At 43.8% G+C, this 21,537-nt stretch overlaps 1 protein-coding gene across 1 annotated transcript; it reads right to left on the bottom strand.

Annotated features, from left to right (window-relative positions):
• Positions 1–5,469: 5,469 nt before the first annotated feature.
• Positions 5,470–21,269, bottom strand: LOC133082496 (diacylglycerol O-acyltransferase 2-like protein 6). The gene is given in 9 exon segments (XM_061179096.1): positions 5,470–5,618; positions 6,067–6,152; positions 6,235–6,363; positions 8,658–8,832; positions 10,248–10,452; positions 10,821–10,840; positions 10,843–10,890; positions 11,421–11,531; positions 21,179–21,269. Coding segments are annotated over 9 exon segments (1,014 nt in total).
• Between the last annotated feature and the right edge of the window lie 268 nt (positions 21,270–21,537).

Genomic DNA, 21,537 nt, shown 5'->3' with positions numbered 1-21,537 from the left:
CTTTTCGAATTAGTGTTTTCTTTTTCTTCGCATATATACCCAGAAGTGAAATTGCTGGATCATATTTAGTTCTATTTTTAGTTTTAGTTTTTAGTTTTTAGAGGAACTTCCATACTATTTTCCATAGTGGCTGCATCAATTTGCGTTTCCACTAACAGTATACGAGGGTTCCCTTTTCTCCACATCCTCACCAACATTTGTTATTTGTGGTCTTTTTGATGATAGCTCTTCTGATAGGTGTGAGGTGATAGCTCATTGTGGTTTTAATTTGCAATTCTCTAAAGATTAGCAATGTTGAGCATCTTTTCCTGTACCTGTTGGCCATCTACATGTCTTCTTTGGGAAAATGTCTGTTCGGGTCTTCTGTCCACTTTTAAATTGGGTTGTTTGTTTTTTGATATTAAGTTGTATTAGCTGTTTATATATTTTAGGTATTAATCCCTTATGGGTCATATCGTTTGCAAATATTTTCTCCCATTCAGTAAGTTGTCTTTTTGTTTTGTTGATGGTTTCTTTTGCTATGCAAAAGCTTTTAAGTTGAATTAGGTCCCATTCTCATATATTTAAAAATCATCAGTAGATTACTTATATTATAGTGCCTAATACAATGTAAATGCCATGTAAATAATTGCTGGCTTGTGGCTAATTCGAGTTTTGCCTTTTGGAACTTTCTGGAATTTTTTTCTGAATACTTCGAATATTTTTGATCTGACAATTTTTTTTTAATTTTATTTATTTATTTATTTATTTATTTATTTATGGCTGTGTTGGGTCTTCGTTTCTGTGCGAGGGCTTTCTCTAGTTGCGGCAAGCGGGGGCCACTCTTCATCGCGGTGCGCGGGCCTCTCACCATCACGGCCTCTCTAGTTGTGGAGCACAGGCTCCAGACGCGCAGGCTCAGTAATTGTGGCTCACGGGCCTAGTTGCTCCGCGGCATGTGGGATCTTCTCAGACCAGGGCTCGAACCTGTGTCCCCTGCATTGGCAGGCAAATTCTCAACCACTGCGCCACCAGGGAAGCCCCTGACAATATTTTTGATGAAATATTTTTGATCCGTGGTTGAAACTGTGGATGCAGAACCCTTGGATACAGAAGGCTGACGGTAATATCCTTGAAATGACAAAGCAACAGAAATGGAGAACAGGTCAGTGATTGCCAGGAGACAGGGACGAAAGTGGAGGTATGTGATTATACAGGTGCAGTATGAGGGAGTTCCTCTGTGGTGATGAAACAGTTCTATATCATGACGGTCATGGGGGCTACACAAATCTATATATGGGATCAAATTGTATAGACACACATACATGCACACATACACACACACACAAATGAGTGTGTATAAAGATGGTGAAAACTGGATAAGGCCTGTAGTCTAATTAACAGTATTGTACCAGTGTCAATTTCCTGTTTTGATATTGTACTACAATTATATAAGATGTCACCATTGTGGGAAGCTGGGTACAGTGTCAAACGAACTCTATTTTTGCAACTTCCTGTGAATCTACAATCATTTCAAAATAAAAAGTATTAAAATTTTTTATTGTGATTTTGAAACTTTAATATAGCTCACACTTTTTCCCTTAAACTAAAAGGCTAATTTTTCTTTGAGATATAATTCATATTGTAACCAAGCAGAACTGTGTGGGGCCCTCTTGGGGACAGACCCCCCTCCCCACAATGTCCCCTGCCTGCATCTTATTTGTAGAAGAAGCTTGGCATCTTTGACTCCATAATGTATCTATCTCTTCTGCTGCTTTAATCTCTGAGTCATAAACCTCCGCTTAGCTCTACACGTAGACATGTTAATCACTAAAGGAATTTTGCTTACAGCTTAAGATTTGTGCAAACAGCCCCTCACCTGAAACTTGTCTCCCACAGGGAGATAAGGAAGTATGAATAAAAAAAATAACGATTGTCTTGTCAAGATTTAAAGGAACATTGTGACCAAACTCACATCAACCCAAGTCAGCTGACCAAGAACAAAGTTTTCACAACCATCCTTGGACCCTTGCTGGTGACCACATGTCACTTCCTGATCTTAACCCCTTCTTGCTTCCTTCTTCCTTACAATAAAAAAAGTTTGAATTCTACCCTGAATTAAGATGGTTCTTTAGGACATTAGTCCGCCATCTTCTTGGTTTGCTAGCTTTCTGAATAAAGTCGTTTTTCCTTGCCCCAACACCTTGTCTCTCAACTCAGTGGCCTCTTGTGCAGCGAGCAGTATGAGCTTGAACTCGGTTACAATATATCATAAAATTCACCATTTTAAAGCATACAATTCAGTGGGTTTTAACATATTCACAAGGTTGTGCAGCCATCACCACTATCTAATTCCACAACATTTTCATCACCTCAGAAAGAAACCATGTACCCATTAGCAGTCACTCCCCATCACCTCTTTCCCCAGTCCCTGACAATGACTAATCTACTTTCTGTCTCTCTCTTTCTCTGTATCCACATATTTGCCTATTCTGGACATTTCATGGAAATGGAATCATGCAATATATGGCTTTGTGTTTCTGGCTACTTTTACTTAGCATAATGCTTGTAAGGTTCATCCTGTTGTGGCATGTATCAGTACTTCATTCTTTTTATGGCTGAATAATATTTCATTGTATAGATGTACCACATTTTGTTTCTCCATCCATCAACTGATGAACCTATGGGTTGTTTCCACTTTTTTGCTATTAGAGGCTTACCTAGGAGATGTTGTGGGTTCAGTTCCATAACACTACAATAAAGCAAATGTTGCAATATAGTGAGTCATGTGAATTTTTTGGTTTCCCAGTCGATATAAAAGTTATGTTTACACTATACTGTAGTTTATTAAGTGTTCAATAGCATTGTGTCTAAAAAAACAATGTACATACCTTAATTAAGAAATGCTTTATTGCTAAAAAAATGCTAACTATTATCTGAGGCTTCAGTGAGTTTTTGTAGTAACATCAAAGATCACTGATCACAGATCACCATAACAAACATAATAATAAAGAAAAAGCTTGAAGGATTGCAAGAATTACCAAAAAAGTGATTCAGAGACACAAAGTGAGCAAATACTGTTGGGAAAATGGTGCTGATAGATTTGCTCCACATAGGGTTGCCACAAAATTTCAATTTGTAAAAAGTGCATTATCTGCAAAGCAAAATAAAGTGAAGCACAATAAAACCAGGCATGCCTGTGTAAATAGTTGTGCTATGGTCATCCATATACAAATTTTTGTGTGACCATGTGTTTTCAGTTCTTTGGGTACATATGTAGGAGTGGAATTGCTAGATCATATGATAACTTTAACTTTTTTGAGGAACTGCCAAGCTGTTTTCCAAAGGGGCTGTACCATTTTATGTTCCCATCAGCAATGCCTTAAGAGTTCCAATTTCTCCATATCCTCACCAATACTTGTTATTGTCTGTCTTTTTTATTATAGTCATCCTAGGGGGTGTGAAATGGTATCTCATTGTAGTTTTGTATTATATTTCCCTAATGGTTAACTGAGCATTTTTCATTTGTATATCTTCTTTGGAGGAATGTGTCTATTCAAATCCTTTGCCTATTTTTAATTGGGTTGTCTTTTTGTTGTTGAGTTGTAAGTTATTTATATATTCTGGATACTAGACTCTTATTGGATGAATGATTTGCAAATTTCTCCTGTTCTCTGTGTTGTCTTTTCACTTTCTTGATAGTGTCCTTTGAAGCACAAAAGTGTTTAATTTTAATGAAGTTCAACTTACCTATTTTTTCTTTTGTTGTTTGTGTTTTTGGTGTCATATATAAGAACCATTGCCAAATCCAAGGCCAGCAAACTACCCTATTTTTTCTTCTAAGAGTCTTACAGTTTAAGCTCTCACTGTAGGTCTTTGATCCCTTTTGAATTAATTTTTGTATATGGTATGAGGTAGGGTTCCAACTTCACCCTTTTGCATGTGAATATCCAGTTGTCCCTGCATCATTTATTAAAAAGACTATTCTCCCCTCCCCCCATGGAATTATCTTGGCACCCTTGGCAAAAATCAATTGACCATAAATGTAGAGTTTGTTTCTCGACTCTCAATTCCATTCTGTCTCTATAAAAAGTTTATTTAATTAATACATTATTTTCCGTGAGGCCTAACCTGGGACCACTTGGAGTAGAATCCATGTCATTTTTACCCACACTTATGAACTAATTTAAGTAGGGTGCCACAGGACCACATTTAGGAAAATGAAGCTGATTAATAGGTCTCCAAGAAATGAGGAATGGGAGGTGTGGTGGTTTTTTGAATTAGAAACAGCTTTGGAATGGAACTAGCAAAACCTGGATTTTGTGGCTTTGGGCAAGTTACTTCATCTCTAGGAGTTTTAGCTACTGTGAAATGGAGATGATGGCAATCTCATGGGGCTGTGTTAGCATTCAGAGACAGAGGCTGTGAAAATGATGGCATAGCCTCTGGTACGCAGTAGGCTCTTTTATTATTATTATTATTGTTATCATTATTATTTTGTCTGCACCACGCAGCTTGTGGGATCTTAGTTCCCTGACCAGGGATTAGACCCGGGCCCTTGGCAGTGAAAGCACTGAGTCTTAACCACTGGACCACCAGGGAATTCCCCGCAGTAGGTTTTTGACATAAAGTAGACTCACAGCTGGTACGTGGTCTTGTATGTGCCCTCCCTCCTCACCCAGGGTGGTTATGTGGGATCAGGAGAGATGGGCTACTCAGGGCATGCCTGTGCCAGTTCCCATGGTTCTGTCCTGTCTCCTACACTGTGCAGCAGTTTTGGTTCCACTCCTCCACCTTTTCTGTCAGCTACAGAGTAAAGGGTGGATAAAGAAGAGGAAAATGGCTCTCCACAGACCAGCTTTCTGGCTAGGTTTCAGGGAAGCCCAGTAGTGAACCACACAGTAATTAGGAAATAGTCATATCCTGTTTTATATATCTAGAGCTTTGTTTTTATAGAAGAAATGGTGTAATTATTTTTAATAAAGTTTATGCCAGTGTAGAACTGTATCACAGCTGAGGGAATCGTGTCTGCTTTGGATCAGGAAAGCATAGCTCAGGTCCCTGGTTTACCTTGTGGTGGCCCCCAAATTGTAAGGAAAGGGCCAAGGGCCTAGGAGGAAACAAACCATCCTTGTTCTCAACAAGGCTTCTAAGCTTCAGCCTAAATAGTGATGGTGTCACTAAGGCTCAGGAGGAAAGGGCATGGTGTTCTTTAACTTCTCATTCCTCTGATCAGAGTTGGCTGGAGTCACGGGGCAAAAGAGATCTGTGGACTCACAAGACTCTGCTTACTAAACTGGGTTGTTGCCCACTCTTCCCCATCCCTCTGGTTCCTTCCTCTAAGCCGGACTCATTAAGTACTTTCTGGCTTGGTTGGCCTCCTCACTCAACCCTGAGATCTTCCCCTCTCCCCAGATTCTTCTTTCCATGTGGCCCTACTTGGATCCCTTAATGCTTTGGGGGTTCAATAACGGGGAAATCCAGCTCCTGTTATATGATTGTCAGCTCCTGGGTCTCAGGGAGGCCATACTGTACTTTGTCAAACAGCTTGCACAGGGCACTGATGTAGAGTGTGTGGTACTTGTCCACCGTCTTTTTGTTTGGCTTCTTAATCTTGAGAATTGGCAGGGGCTCCCCAACTGTGGGGAAGGAGGAGAGACAAGCATCAGACCTTTCCCCCCACCCAACTCAAATTACCCATTCCTCAGAGGGAGCCACATACTGAAACTCAGTATCTGGGTGCCCTCCCCTTCCTTTGTTCTTTCTCTCTGCTCCAACCCCATCCTGTCCCATGTTCTCCAAATACCTAATCTCGTGCATGCTTAAGAGAATGAGAGTAAACTCAGAGAGTGCTGAAGGAATGTATGCGAATAATGATGCCCTCATGGCAGCTGCTGAACTGTGTCCCTCCCGTGAATGGCCACAACTCTGATCTGTTTAGTTGTCCTCCCCACCCTGCCCTCAACCACAGCCACTGGAATTCCCATTGCCTGTCCCAGCTGTGTGTCGGGTCCCCTGAGACTTGAGGGATGACCTGGGTGGGGGGAATCAAGGACCAGAGTGGTCCAAAGATGCTGGAAAACTTACCAACAGTGGTAATGGGCCGATTGAAAGGCAAGAAGCCCCAGGATCCTCGAGTGAGGCCCCGGCCGTGGAAGGTACAGAAACTTAGTCTCAGGGTTTTTTGTTTGTTTGTTTGTTTGCTTTAATTCAAACAGAAAGTCACAAAAATTATAATCATCCTCATCAGTTCACCCAGTCAGGGTTTTTTTGATTCTGTCCTGCAAGGTTTTTTGGAAGAACCTTAGCCACGTGCCCTCAGGGAAGGTCTTTTGATTGTGAACCTCATTCTCTCCAAAGGAATAGGAGGGGACAAGGCATGATCTGCAAAGAGATGGGCAGAAGTGTGAGTTCTCCCAGGAAGCTCCCCGCTGTGAAACCCTCTCCAAGGTAGGAAACCTCTACAATCTCCCCATTATAGGACAAGAGTCCAAGCACCCAAGCATCTCCAGCTTTGTGTCTCGCTCTTGCTATGCTCCACACCCACCCCCCCACAAGTGAACACTTTGAGGAGAGTTGCTGCACCTTGTCTTGTGATGGGAGGAAAGTAATCTCAGGAAATCTAATAGCCCTTATTGTACCCAGCATCCAGAGTGATCTTCCTAAACTGTGTATCTGGACATGTCACTCCTCTCTTTAAAACTCTTCCAGAGCTCCTCACTTTGTGCCACGCTGCTTAGCAAGGCCTTTGTGCTCTAGCCTTGTCTACCTGGCTAGCTTCCCCTCTCCCCAGCCCTTTGTTGCAATCTGCTTAGCCATACTAAGTGTGCAACGTTCTCGCTTGTCTATGCGTCTTTGTACATCCTGCTCCCTCTGCCAGAAATGCCTTCCCTCTGTCTTCACGTGGCTAATTCTATTTCGGCCTTCACTACTCAGCTCCAATTTCATCCCCTTGAACCACCTCCAGTCCTTTGACCCCCTCCAATTCCTTCCACTCCCACCTCCCGCATCTAGTGCTTACCTCTTTCCTACACTAACACTACCCCAACTCTGTACTACAGTCATCACCTTGCCTGGCTGACTCCCAGTAGACAGCAAGCTAATCAAAAGGGGGAACTATGTCTTATTCATCTTTGAACCCCAGGGGCCTGGCATAGTGCCTGACATGTCATCATTGGCCCTCACTGAATGCCTGAGTTCTTCTCCCTTTTGGTCTGACTGGTAATGCCTACTAATATTTCAATTCACAGTTCAGATGTCACCCACTTATAAAACTTCTACTTTGGGTGAAAGGCTTTCCATCAATTGGTGCTCTCATAGTGCTTTATACATATGTCCATTATGGCACATCTTTCATTCAACAAATATGTATTGAGTTCTTTCTATGTGCCAGCACTTTTTTAAGCCCTGGGGACACATCAGTGAACACAATGGATTAAAGAAAAAAATCTCTGTCCTCATGGAGCTAACCTTTTATTAAGAGAAGACAAACAATAAACAATAATAATGAACAAATAGAAAACCATATATGTAAAGAAATAAAATTGATGACGTATGAGGAGATGATAAGTGCAATGGGAAAAAGATCCAGCAGGATGGTCAGGATAGACTTTATTGAGAAGAGACATTTGAGCAAAGACCTGGAGAAGGTAAAGGAATAAGCCAAAGAGTTATTTGCAGGAATAATGTCCCAGACACAGGGGACAGCTAGAGCAAAGGCCCTAAGGGAGGACTGTGTGGCTTGTTTGAGGGACAGCAAGGAGGCCAGTGTAGCTCTAATGGAGTGAGCAAGGGGGAGGGCAGTGGCTGATGAGATCAGAGACGTGGCAAGATCATTTAGGGTCTTGCAGGCCCTCGTAAAGACTTTGGTTTTGCTCGGAGTGAAACGGGAGCCACTGGAGCATTTGGAGTAGTGACATGATCTGACTCACGCTGAATAGGATCATCCTGGCCACGGTTGAGAATAGACTCTTGGACGTGAGGGAGGCAAGGATAGAAGCAGAGAGAGCACTTAGGAGACTGTTGTAATAATCCAGGGGAGAGACGATGGGGTGGTAAACCAGGGGGTGATAGTTGAGATGGTAAGTGGTTGGCTTCTGGATATATTTTGTAATTATATGTGAATATGTCTGTCTTCCACTGGACTGTGAGTTCCTTAAAGGCAAGGAGCAGGTCTTATTTATTTTTATATCCTTAATGCCTAGTACTATGCCTGACACACAGTAGCTGTTCAATAACTGCTGAATGAATGCATTCTATTTCTCAAACCAGATTATATGCTCTTTGGGGGCAGTATCCATGTCTTTTGCATCTTTGCAATCCCCACAGCATCAAGCCCAGTGCCTTCCTTGCCCTGGGTAAGTTCTCTGGGCCTCGCAGTTCATGGGTTGATATAGACTGAAGCCCCACTTCCCCAGAACCCCAGCCTACCAGGCTAATGGCCAGAGGGTAAAGGTCTTTTACTGTTTTTTCTCCAACTTCAAGTTTTAAAAGTACCTGCCAGAATGTGTCTGGAGGCCCAAACACCCTTAGGCACAGTGTGAGCGAGTAGAGAGAAACAATCAGAATGAAGAGGGAACCCCCTCTAACAGGTTTCCAAGGAAGGGCACCATTCTGGAGAGGTGCTATGGAGGACCTATGGCACCCTGACGATAGGGCACCAGAACCTAGGGACCCACCCTGTCTTCAGTGCCAACCTCACAAAACCTTTACGCTGTTTAAGGAGGACGGTAGAGGCTCCTGGGTGGCACAAGAGGGCTTCAGCAGCTCCACCCACCACAATAACCACAGCATTGCCCGAGCCTTTCTTGGTCAACAAATACTTCAAGGCCAACTCACTCACTGGGCACACACCTGTGAAACAAAAGAGTCAAGTGGTATAACAAGCTTGGTGGTTGGGGACGGGGTAAGGGGTTCCTCCAGGGTCTTCCTGCTGGAGACAGTTCTTCTGTTTCCTGACTGTGCTTGTTTCCACTCTTCTGTCTTTAACCTCCACATCCTGGGTTAGCCCTGAGGTTGGTCCTTAGGGTCAGCTGCTTGCCTTGCAGCTCTGTGCTACTACAGTTGGGGCTACATTGAGTTCTTCTGCCTACTTTCTCTTAGCTCTATAGTATTTAAGCCCATCCCTTCCTTCTCTACCCAGGAACCACAGCTGTCTTCCACTCTCCCCAGGCTGATGGCAATTGAGGCTCTCCAGAGTTCTCTTCCCTAGGAGTAATGAGGAATAGCCACCACCAACCTGCTTCCTCCCTAGAGCGACCTGGCAAAGGGAAGCCATTGGCTGGGGGTTCTGGAGAGTAGGCAGACCCAGGATCCTGTCCAAGCCAAATTGAAATGTAGATGAACCATGGAATGAGGATGACATCTTGCTGCTCTACAACAGTCACAGAGTCTTTCCTCACCTCTGCTTCCCAACTTTGCCCTGTGCTCACCTTCTGTTCTCTCCTGGGATGGCAGACATTGGCTCCAGGCCACAGTCCTTGAGATCCAGGTTCATACCAACCTCAGAGGGGAGCAGAACCATCCTCTGGGACTCTAGTGGTCCCACCTGGCCCCTCCAGATATCAATGTATCTTACCTTTTAATGTTTGGCTTCAGTTGTTTTCTGGTGTCCAGAAGGATGGATATTCATCCAAAGAGAAGGACATTTGGCACAGTACCCCGGCTTGAAGCCTGGCATGGGGAAGTTGTCCTGGATTCTGACGGATGCCTATCCTTTATCCCTTGATGTCTTACGCAAGTTCAAAGGGGTTCTCAGGAGATGAGGGTCATGGGCCAGGAGGGTACCAGCTAGTATGAAAGACTTAAAAGTGTCTTTGAGACGCCCTGAGATGAGAGCTGCTACATAAATGACTGGCCAAAAGAAGCCAGTTGACATCACCCAAAAGTCAGGCAAAGTTCATCTGAGCTGTCCCATTCATGCCTCATTTTCCCTATATTTGGTTTTGATATTTGGCTTTTGCTTTCTGCTTTCCACTTTGGCTTTGATCCTGAACTCCAGGCTTCTGCTTCCTCCTCTGAAAGGATCCTTGGCAACTCTTATGAATGGCTATAACTTATCCTGCTGCCTAATCAAACCCTGCCTCCCAGATCTTGGACAGAACCTGAGGCTTGGCCACATATTCCTGTTACTGGCCCAGTGTGTTCTGGACTCATTTTCTACTAAAAGTCCTCTTCCAGCAGGGAGTGAGAACTGGACTGACTGTCAAGGCTTATAGAAGTTGGAGCCCTGAGGTAGGTCAGAGAATGGAATGATTTCTTATACTCACCCATTGACATCACATAATCTCGCACAATTGGGATCCAGAAGATCCCTTCCAAGGTCCCTACATAAGGAGTGATGGCTGGGAAAATCTGAGCTAAGCCAGTGGCCTCAGTGGCAAAGATGATGAAGACACCATAAGAGAGAATGCCATGGGGGTGGTTGGCAATGATATAGTTGTGTTTGGGACAGAGGTCATGAGTCTTCACCAGCTGTTAGAGGGAGATTGAATCACAGTAGTGGATAGAAGGAAGAGAGGACATGTGGACTCAGATCCCAGTAGGTAGCCTGTGTTTCCCTTGGGGAGCCCCAAATCCCTATTCACTGGGATGTCTTCACTGTCACAGGATTGCCAGGGGTTATGATGCTCAGAGAGGCTGACCTGGGTCTGCCACTCTGAGGCAAGGTGCTATCCATTTGTCTCCCCACCTGCCCATCCATCTTGGGTCCCTACTCTGCATTATGCCTCTGGGCCTTGACGTCCACTGCTGGCCACCAAAGCCTTTGAAAGCATGGGGCTGAATGGGGAGGGAGAGTCTGGGCAGCAGGGACTGAGGGCACCCAGAGGAAGCGTAGTCACCTTTACTGGGAAGTAATTTGGAAATACTTCCAGAGGGTCCAGTTTCGTACCCAAGTTGAATGCCTACCACCTGCAGGTACGGAAGGGAAAGGAAGACTGTGTGAGATCTTGCCAATCCCTCTACTTCTCCCGGAGGTGGAGGGTTCTTCCTAAAATCTTCAGGTCACTAGAGGGGTCTTCTCACATTTCCATATCTTGGGCACAGAGCTATAGGTAGTGTCCCTGAATCCATCCCCCAAGGAGACACAGGAAGCCCCTGCTCCTCTGGAGCAGTCAGAAAGGTGGGAGGGAAATAGCAGGAGGCTGGGAGCACCCGCCCAGAAACCAGCCTCAATTCTTCCTGGGCAGCCTGGCAGAGACCTCTGTTCCTTGCTGAGCTTTGCCCTCCTGTCTCCCTCCCCTTCCCTCTACCTTCTTGTGCTCCTCTCCCTCTCTCCCTCGCTTCGCCTCCCTGACCTCCTTTCCTTTCCCTTTCCTCTTCTTTCCTCTCTCCACCTCTTCTCCCTCTGTCTCTCCCACTCTCTCCTTCCACCCCCACCCCAGCCCTGTGGTTCCATCCTTAGTACAGACAGGGACCACCACTCTTCCCCTGTTTCTTACCTTGACTGTGGGTGTTCCAGTCATAGGCGAGCCAGGCTAAGGCGAGCACGGACAGCATCCCGAACTTAGTGAACACCAGAAAGTAGGGTATAAGAAGAATAGGAATAGCTTCTGAGGGGACACAAAGGGTTCGTGCCCTTCAGTTCCCTTCAAGTTTAATACACCTCTCATAACCCCGATCTCTGCTCTGTAGTGAAGGAGCAGGTCGAGGCCGGTGTGAGACTCTTCTCTCCTCATCCCCCCCAACCCCCTACCCGCCTCCTAGCTCTGCTGTGGTCCGGGATGACCTCTGAGTCCCTGGATCTGGGTCCCCTTGATGGCTGAGATCTTAACTGAGGAAACAGCAGAACCATGACGTTCTCAGAGTAGGTCCTCAGCTGGGGTCAAAGGACAGCACTACTTGGCAATTGGAAGGAAACAGCATCTTGGGCCGGTGGCTTACATCCCCATTCTGGCACCTCAGGAAGTCCTTTCTGAAAGCTCAACCCTCCTTCCTTTGTAGAACTGCTCTGTCAGCACATTCCAGTGGAGAGGGGCGGCCTGCAGTGAACGGGCTGTTTGATGCTGAGAAGAAAACACATATTAGAAACTGCTTTACTTTGTTTGATTTTGTCCCATTTGAAATCTCTCAAAAGTTCAGAAGGGGGAAAAATCATCTCTGTTAGCAAAGGGTCACAGCAGGCTGTGAAATGCAGACTTGATACATCTTACAGCAGTAGGAGTTGAATTCCATTTTAAAATCTGCATTCATGAGAAAGAGGGGCTCAGTACACATATTGTGAATTTAAAAATACCCAGCTAAAGGAATGACTTCTTTGACCAGATAACATCATAGTAGATAAAAGTTTCAGAGAAGGGGAAGAAACTCAAGAGTTACCTGCCAGCAGGTTTGTCTCTCGCATTTTGGGCTTAGATGAAAATAACAGGAAAAAGATGGAATGGGCATTAAAAACAGAAGTTGTGTTATGGAGTAGAAGAAACCTTAGTGATAGGCTGAATTCCACTTACAAGAGCTGGCTGAAGTGGTTGTTGTAAGCATACTAATTAAATAGGAAATAGCAGGGGGAGGAATTTTATGGGAAGATTGCCATGGATACAAATCTTGCTACCTCTGACCCTCATAAAAGATGAGAGTAAATTTGCTGGGTAAGCTTCAGAAGAAAACTCAAATAAAGTTAAATATGAATCATTATTAATTTTTTTTAAACTTCTTTATTGGAGTATAATGGCTTTACAATGGTGTGTTAGTTTCTGCTTTAAAACAAAGTGAATCAGCTATACATATACATATATCCCCATATCCCCTCCCTCTTGCGTCTCCCTCCCACCCTCCCTATCCCACTCCTCTAGGTGGTCACAAAGCACCGAGCTGATCTCCCTGTGCTATGTGGCTGCTTCCCACTAGCTATCTATTTTACATTTGGTAGTGTATATATGTCCATGCCACTCTCTCACTTCGTCCCAGTTTACCCTTCCCCCTCCCCATGTCCTCAAGTCCATTCTCTAGTAGGTCTGCGTCTTTATTCCCATCCTGCCCCTAGGTTCTTCAGAACCATCTTTTTTTTTTTTAGATTCCATGTATATGTGTTAGCATACAGTATTTGTTTTTCTCTTTCTGACTTACTTCACTCTGTATGACAGTCTCTAGATTCATCCACGTCTCTACAAATGACCCAATTTCATTCCTTTTTATGGCTGAGTAATATTCCATTGTATATATGTGCCACATCCTCTTTATCCATTAATCTGTCGATGGACACTTAGGTTGCTTCCATGTCCTGGCTATTGTAAATAGTGCTGCAATGAACATTGGGATGCATGTGTCTTTTTGAATTATGGTTTTCTCCGGATTTATGTCCAGGAGCGTGATTGCTGGATCATATGGTAACTCTATTTTTAGTTTTTTAAGGAACCTCCATACTGTTCTCCACAGTGGCTGTATCAATTTACATTCCCACCAACAGTACAAGAGGGTTCCCTTTTCTCCACACCCTTAGAGGGATTTTTTTGAAGTAGATTTTAAAAGTATTTAATTTAATGGGATTTTCTACACAGGTGATCATGTCATCTGTGAATTAGGACAGTTGTATTTCTTACTTTTCAATCTGTATGCTTTTCTTTCTTTTTTTTTCTTCTTGCTTTATTGCACTTGCTAGGACTTTTAGTATGATGTTGAATACAAATGGTGAGAGTGAACATCCTTGCTTTGTTCCCCATCTTAGGGAGAAAGCTTTCAGTCTTTCACCATTAAGTATGATGTTACCTGCAGGGTTTTTTTTACAGATGCTCTTTATCAAGTTGAGAAAGTTACCTTCTATTCCAAGTTTGCTGAGAGATTTTATCATGGGTTAAAGTTTGTCAAATGTTTTTTCTACATCAATTGATATAATTGTGTGTGTTTTTTCTCCCTTAGGTGGTTAATATGCTAGGTTACATTGATTGATTTTCAAATATTTACACTTGCATTCTGGGATAGAGCCCACTTGGTCATGGTATATTAATCTTTGTTTGATTTGCTAGTATTTTTTTGAGGATTTTTGCATTTATATTCATGAGGGATATCGGACTGTAGTTTTCTTTTTTGTACTGTTTTGTCTGGTTTTGGTATCAGGGTCTGGCCTCATAAATGAGTTGGCAAGTGTTCCTTCCTCTTCTATTTTCTGAAAAAGATTGTGTAGAATTTGTGATATATCATCTTTAAAATGTTTGGAAGAATATGCCGTTGAAACCAACTGGGTCTGCAGATTTCTGTTTTGGAAGGTTTATAACCTTCCAAAATTAAAATTTAATTTAATTAATAGTTACAGGTTATCTATTTCATTTTGGGTGAGTTTTAGTTGTTTGTGGTTTTCAAGGAAATCTTCAAATATAATTGTTAATTTGTCTATTTTTTTCCAGTTCTGTCAGGTTTCACTTCATATATTTTAAAGCTCTATTGCCAGGTGCATAGACATTTAGGATAGTTATGTCTTCTTGGTGAATTGACCCTTTTACCATTATGTAATATCCTTTTTCACCTTGGTCTTGACTTTAAAAAAATAAATTTAAACCTGTACACCCTCAAATTACTAATGATTACTAGCTTAAGTTAAAGATGGTACCAATATGAATCTAAGTGGGTCCTTTCTTCAAATCATTTCTGATTCATCTTGCTTGCTCACTTTCCCCATATAGTAATAGCCAACATTTACTGTACACTCATCATGTAAAACTAAGTATTTTACATGCGTATTTTATTTAATCTTCATAAAGCCCCCATTAGGACAATAAGCATTCTCATTTTGTGAATGAGGAACCCAGGTTCAGAGAAGTTAAATAACCACTTAAGGTCACACAGCCAGCTAGTGGGTGAGCCAGAGTTGAGAACTCACACTCTTCCTCCAGAGACTGTACTCTTTGACACTGAGCTCTAATTATTGCTTTCCTTTAGTCAATTATTAATTCCCGTCAGTACTGTCCTCCAAACATCTTTCAAATTATTCTATTCCCCACCTCCATGCTATCATCCGGTCCAAGCCACCATTCTCTCTCTCTAAGCCGACTGCCAATGTCTTCTAAACAGGTTACCTGCTTCGATTTGAGCCATGATGCAGCCAGCATGCTAAATGCAAATCTCTGTCCTTCTATAGCATATAACCAAGAACATGGCTGGTTTGTCAAAGAGACATTTCTGTGGCTCTGTGATTACTTAATGGATCAAAATTAATGATAAATATGAGAACCTATGGGGGTTAATGGTAATTCAATAATTCAACAACTCACATGGCTTCCCATGACTCTTAGGATCCAGTCCAGTCTCATAACCTTGGTTCTGAAGGTCCTCCGTGATGGAGCCCCTGGCCACCCCCTGGTTCTCTGCATGCCACCATACTGTTCTTCTGTCAGTTTCTTCAACTCATTCTGTTCCCCAGCCTCCAGGCTTCTGTGCATGTTGTCCCTTTTGCCTGGAAGACTCTTTCCTCAGCTCGTTGCCTGGCTAGTTCCTATTCATATTTCAGGCCTCAGGATAAATGTCACAGTTTCAACATTTTGGAACTATCTTTAACTTCTCTCCCTTTCCAAAAAAAAATCTCTCCCATTCATCCTCTTGCCTCTGTCTCCATTGCCACTGCTGTGGTCCAGAACTTGATCTCCTCTGGTCTGGACTGCAGCCTTTTGTCTATTCTTGCCTGCTGGTCTCTTCCCCTCCAGTCTATTTTCCATGCCGCAGATATATTTTTGAGGCACAGTCATAATGTTGTTTGCCTCCTCTGAAGGCTTCAGTATTTTCCCACTGCTGACAGGATAAAGTCTGAACATGTTAGCCTGGTGTTTAAGGCCCTCCATGGGCCAGCCCCACACACCTTCTTGGCCTCATCTCTCAGCACCGGCACTCACACCCCTTATGATCTAGCATGAGGTGATCATACCCACACCACTGTAAGGACACGGGGTGATCTGAAGTGGCTCATGGATGGAAAGTTATTTTAATGTGTAGTGAATAAAAGTGAATTCATGGTGGTAATGTAAAGTTTCCTGTTAGAATATATTAATTTAGGGGCTTCCCTGGTGGTGCAGTGGTTAAGAATCCGCCTGCCAATGCAGGGGACACGGGTTCAAGCCCTGGTCCGGGAAGATTGCACATGCCGCGGAGCAACTAAGCCCGTGCGCTGCAACTACTGAGCCTGTGCTCTAGAACCTGTGAGCCACAACTACTGAGCCCGCGTGCCACAACTACTGAAGCCCGCGCACCTAGAGCCCATGCTCTGCAACAAGAGAAGCCACCACAATGAGAAGCCCGCGCACTGCAACGAAGAGTAGCCCCCGCTCGCCACAACTAGAGAAAGCCCGCGCACAGCAAGGAAGACCCAGTGCAGCCAAAAATTAAATAAATGAATAAATAAATAAATTTATAAAAAAAAAGAATATATTAATTTAGGTTACAGGAATGAGTCAATTTGGGGAAAAAATGTTAAGTAATAATAGCATAGGTGGTACTCAGCTGTGGAAAGGACCAGAAAGTGGGAGGCAAATGGCTGAAGAATGGGAAACGGGGGTCCAACCACCTTAGTCTACTCCCCATTCTTTCAACCCACCATGCAATTTCACCTCTCCATGCTTTTGGTGATGCTGTTCCCTTATTCTGACTACCCTCTCTCCAACTTTCTGTCTATATCAAAATTCTCTCAGCCGTCAAGGCTTAGCTCAAATGATACCTCCTTGATGATATCTTTGCTTATTCTCTGGTCAGAATGAAGAGTTCCCTCCTCTACACACCCACAGCACATTACTTCTGCATCTATTTAGTCCTGTTTCATTTTGCTGCTTGTGTAGTTAGCACCTTACATGTCTGGCCCTTTGCCTTTTAGACAGTAAGCTTCCTTTTTTTTTTTAAATAAATTTATTTATTTTTGGCCGCGTTGGGTCTTCGTTGTGGTGCGCAGACTTCTCATTGTTGTGGCTTCTCTTGTTGTGGAGCACGGGCTCTAGGCACGCGGGCTTCAGTAGTTGTGGCTCGCGGGCTCCAGAGCGCAGGCTCAGTAGTTGTAGCACACGGGCTTAGTTGCTCCGCGGCATGTGGGATCTTCCCAGATCAGGGTTCGAACCTGTGTCCCCTGCATTGGCAGGCAGATTCTTAACCACTGCGCCACCAGGGAAGCCCTAGACAGTAAGCTTCTTGAAAACAGCCTTCAGCACAGTGCCAAGCACAGGAGGATGATGACTCAGGATAAATATACTTGTTACATTCAGTTGTAGCACAGGGAAGTTTGATTTCAAAATTCTCCAAGTGGCAGGTGAATGTTAACAGGGAAAGAAACCACCAATGCCCTTATTCCAAATAAAGAAAGGCCTTCTGAGGTTCCAGGGTGTGCATGAGTGTGTAAGGCTATGGGCAGCCTGTCATTTCTAGTGTAAAGCGAAAACCCGGCATCTTAATCAGTTGGCTCAAAGCCTTCAGAAATCCAAGAACGTGGCTGGTTTGTCAAAAACGAATTTCTGTGGCTTTGTGATTACTTATTGGATCTGTATTACTATAAATATAAGAACCCGTGGGAGTAAAAAGAAGATAATTTAGTAATTCAGCAAACATAGACTGAGCATACCTCGTGTGAAATCCCTGTGCTAGAAGCAATGGGGGCAGGCTTGGGGCCTGGAAGGAGGAGGGTGAAGAGCATAAGTATGAAAACGATGAAAATAATGTAAGTATGGTTACTGATACCTTGTATAGAGCATTTATTGTCAACAAGCACTCTGTTCAGCACTTAATGTGCATTATCTCATTTAATCCTCTCACGACCCTGAGAGGTAGATAATTTTATTATCCCCATTTTACATACGAAGAAACTGAGGCTCAGAGAGGTCATGTATCTTCATTTCAAGCTTTGGGAAAAAAAGTAGGTAGCATTTGTTGAGTCTTTATTATGAGCCAAGAGCTACTTTAAGCACTTTGTGTATGCTTAATTAATTTTAAGTCATATTAAGACATGTAAAAAATAAAGTTCCTGCTTTCCAGAAACTCCTAGTCTAGAGGGGAAAACTGATACCATAAATAATGGATATATCCCAGAGGGTGAGAACAATACAGTTAGGGTTCAAATGTCATTATATGGGGACCAAAGGAGAAGGCCATTCTTTACTACCGGGCAACCTAGAAAGGCTTCTTGCAGAAGGTAAGATTTAAATTGAATCTTGAAGGAAGAGTAGGATTTTGACAGATGGATTAGTGGCGGAAGGGCCTTCCACGTGCAAGGAAGAGCTCGAACGAAGGCCTGGAGATGGAAGAGTCCAAGGTCTGTGAGTAATACCATAACCTGTAAAAGTACAAGGGAGCATGGGAAGCCATGGAACAGGAGATGACACTGGGAAGGAAGCAGGGGAGCTCAGGTCCCATGCTGAATGGAATGAGAAGCCAGTGATGGTTCTTAGCAGAGGAAGAGCGTGATCATATCCGTGTATCAGTAAGATCATTTGAGATGACTGTGGGAGCAGGAGAAACGGTAGGCAGGGAGGTCAGCTAAGAGTTGCAGTGACTTAGATGAGAGGCAATGGGAACCTGAAATCGGCTACTACTTCTGAAATCAATTTGAAAGATACTATGGAGGCAGAATGTTCAGGGGTTTGCAGTTGACTGGATGTAGGGGATGAAGGAGAGGGAGTAGTGAACGATGTCTTGAAAGGGCCTGTGGGAATGCTCGGAAGGTATCAGAGTCTCTGTTTGCCTCATTTTCTAGGATCTAGTTACTATTATTCTTCCTGAAGGTGCAATGAAATCAGAGTCTAGGGTGTCTGTCTCAGAAGTGGTAGTCACTCTTCTGTTGATCAAACGTCTTCTGAGGTGGGGTGGTTGGGCTCCAATGTCAATTTCTATAACAGAAAGAAAATGAACGTCTACTGAGGGTTTTCTTTCCTCTTTGATTATCAGAATGGTCTTGAGAGCTTTGTTCTACAATGGTAGAGGGTGAACGACTTACTTGCACAAGCTCACATAACAAGTAAACGGCAGACCTGATCTGTCTGACTCCCAAGAGTATGTTCTATTTTTTGTATTATCCGCAACCAGAGGTAGGAGGCAGACCCCCACACACACACAAAAAGATGTCCATGAGAGAGAAAAAAGAACAAGAGGTGGACTTAAAGGTCTTTACTGAGGAGAAGAAATCTGGAAGAATCAACAGTGTCAAGCCTGGTCTTGCAAGAAATAGAACAATGACAAGATGTGGCTCCTGTTTTCATGGAGCTTTACTGGGTAGAGGAGGCAAAGGGTATAAAGGCTGCTATGCAACCAATTTTTCCAAAGTGCTCTGGACTTTCAGAGATAATATAGTCTCAGGTTGCCAGGAAAATGTTGCAGAGAAGGTATGACTTGAGCAATATCTCAAAGGAGGGGTTGTCCAGGGATAGTGCAGGAAGGGTGATCAGGGAATCTTTTAAGTGGAGGAGATAGAGCAGAAGTGAAGGAGTGAGAGAGTAAGTACGCTTCCCATTTGTTCTGTGAATAGATTGCCTGGAATACGAGCTTCACCTAGGGGAAGAGTAGGGGAATGAGCTGGTAAAGAGTTTGAGGCAGAGATTGGAGCAGGGCCTTGAATGCCCAGGATAACACATTTGTACTTCATCAAGTAGGCAAGGGAAAACCGCTGACTATTTTTGAGCAGCAGAGGGCTGTAATCAAAGATGCATTTGAAAGACTCTTCTGGCTGCAGGCAGTGGAATATATGGGAGAGGGTGGAGAACAGCAGGCCAGGAAAGAGGATATTGCAACAGTTTAGATAGATGGCAATACAAGCCCAGAAAAGAAGAGACAGATGGAGAGCCATCCTTTAACTGGAAGCTGGGCCTCAGAGGGGCTCTCAGGAGCATTGCCTAATTCCAAGGGTCATGAATATTTATATTCCACATCTCCCCCAAACCATCTCTTCATTCTTCTCTCCTCGCTTCTTTCCTCCTTCTTGTCCCTCTGCCTTTTCTCTCCCCCTCTTCCCTACTTTTCCCCCCATCACTCCCAGTAGTGCTCAGCAACCAGCCATGATTCTCAACATCATTCAGGAAGGAGGAGAAGCGCTGAGGGAGGCTCTGAGCAAGACAGAAAGAATGAAGGAAAAAGGGTGAGAAAAAGAAGGAAGAAAGGAATTAGGATGGAGGAAGGGAGGGAAGAAGGAAGGAAGGACACTTTTCTGTAAGGAGCATTTACTGGGAACCAGGCCATGGACCCCTTTGGCAGTCTGGTGAAGCCCTTTTCTGAATAGTATTTTTAAATGCACAAAATAAAATACACAGACTTACAAAGGAAACTCATCATAGTAAAACACCGTTATCAAAATATTGCCAAATATGTCATACAGTAACACGGGCTTCTTGATTTATGCGTTAAATAACCACGCCTAGTGGTAGTTCCAATAACTGTTGGAATTTGGAAGTGGTAACGAGCATAAATGAACTTTTGAGATGACTGCAACAACTGGCACGTGAAATGTAAATCTCTGTGATGTCTATTACCGACAAATTCACAGGTATTTCTGTGGTTTGCTGCCTACATTCATCATTTCAATATGAGGTTAGTGAAAATAAACAGGTAATTTTTTCAATCCAAATTTAACGTTGTCCCTCATTCTAGGTCTATAGGTCCCTAGTTAAGAACCACTGCTCTACGGGGTCATATAGCCTCTCACAGATTGGACTTGGCAGCCTCCTAACCTGTCCCATCCTTCAGGATGACATTTCTCCATGTCCAGTTTCCAAACTTGCCCCTGTAATTGGCTGCTCACAAAGCCCTGGTTTCTGACTGAGAAAAGCTTCGAGCTCTTAGCCCATTTGCCCAGCACCGATGACTGTCATTCTCTGAGTCCATTGAAGAACTGGCCCTTTCTCAAAATTCTGTCTAATGAGTCACTCGCGCAGCCTGCAGATTTTCCATAATTCTCTCATCGTAGTCTTATACTGGAAAATCACCTTACGTCTACCCAGTAACACCAACTCTGCCCCTGCCCCCGAATAGGACTCTTTTCAGCTAGTTCGCAGGGGGCAGTCCTGAGAGAAGGCTGGGGTGATCTTTAAACCAGGAAACCTGCAGCCTCACTCCTGGCCTTCATGCCCCTCAGATGGGAGGAGAGAAATCTAATGAACTCAACAGTAGCCCTCTCTCTGGGTGGAGAGGCACAGTCCTTCCCAGAGAGAGGAGAGCAACCAAATGATCTCTTTGGAGCCCTCCTCATCTGGAGATTCCTGGTCTCTTTCCTCATCTGTTCCCTTGTGCTCTCCAGCCCCTGGGGTTCACTCACCTAAAAAGACATAGACTGGGATCCACTGCAAAACAGGGAGTGTTTGGAGGCTTTCCTGAAGATCCAGATGGGAGAGGAAGGCCATGGCCATGGTGCTGTTCTGTTGTGGTAAGGAGGCTGGTGCCTCCAAAGCTGAGCTGATTGCAGGTGCTTTGCTTTAATCTGATCACTGAGTCCTTTTATCTGCTGGAGGTTTTAGCCTTGACCTAACCTTTTCTCCAGTCTTCCCTGTTCTCTCCCCACCTCAACTTCCTACGCACACACCAGGCTTTAGATCATACTTTCTAATCTCTCTAATATGCATCCTTTCCCCACAGGTGCTCAATTGCCTCGGGCTGGTTCTAGCTGTGTGTGTGTGT

Source organism: Eubalaena glacialis, chromosome X, assembly GCF_028564815.1.
Source record: "Eubalaena glacialis isolate mEubGla1 chromosome X, mEubGla1.1.hap2.+ XY, whole genome shotgun sequence".
Taxonomy (NCBI): domain Eukaryota; kingdom Metazoa; phylum Chordata; class Mammalia; order Artiodactyla; family Balaenidae; genus Eubalaena; species Eubalaena glacialis.
This window is presented reverse-complemented; position numbering and strand designations above follow the sequence as displayed.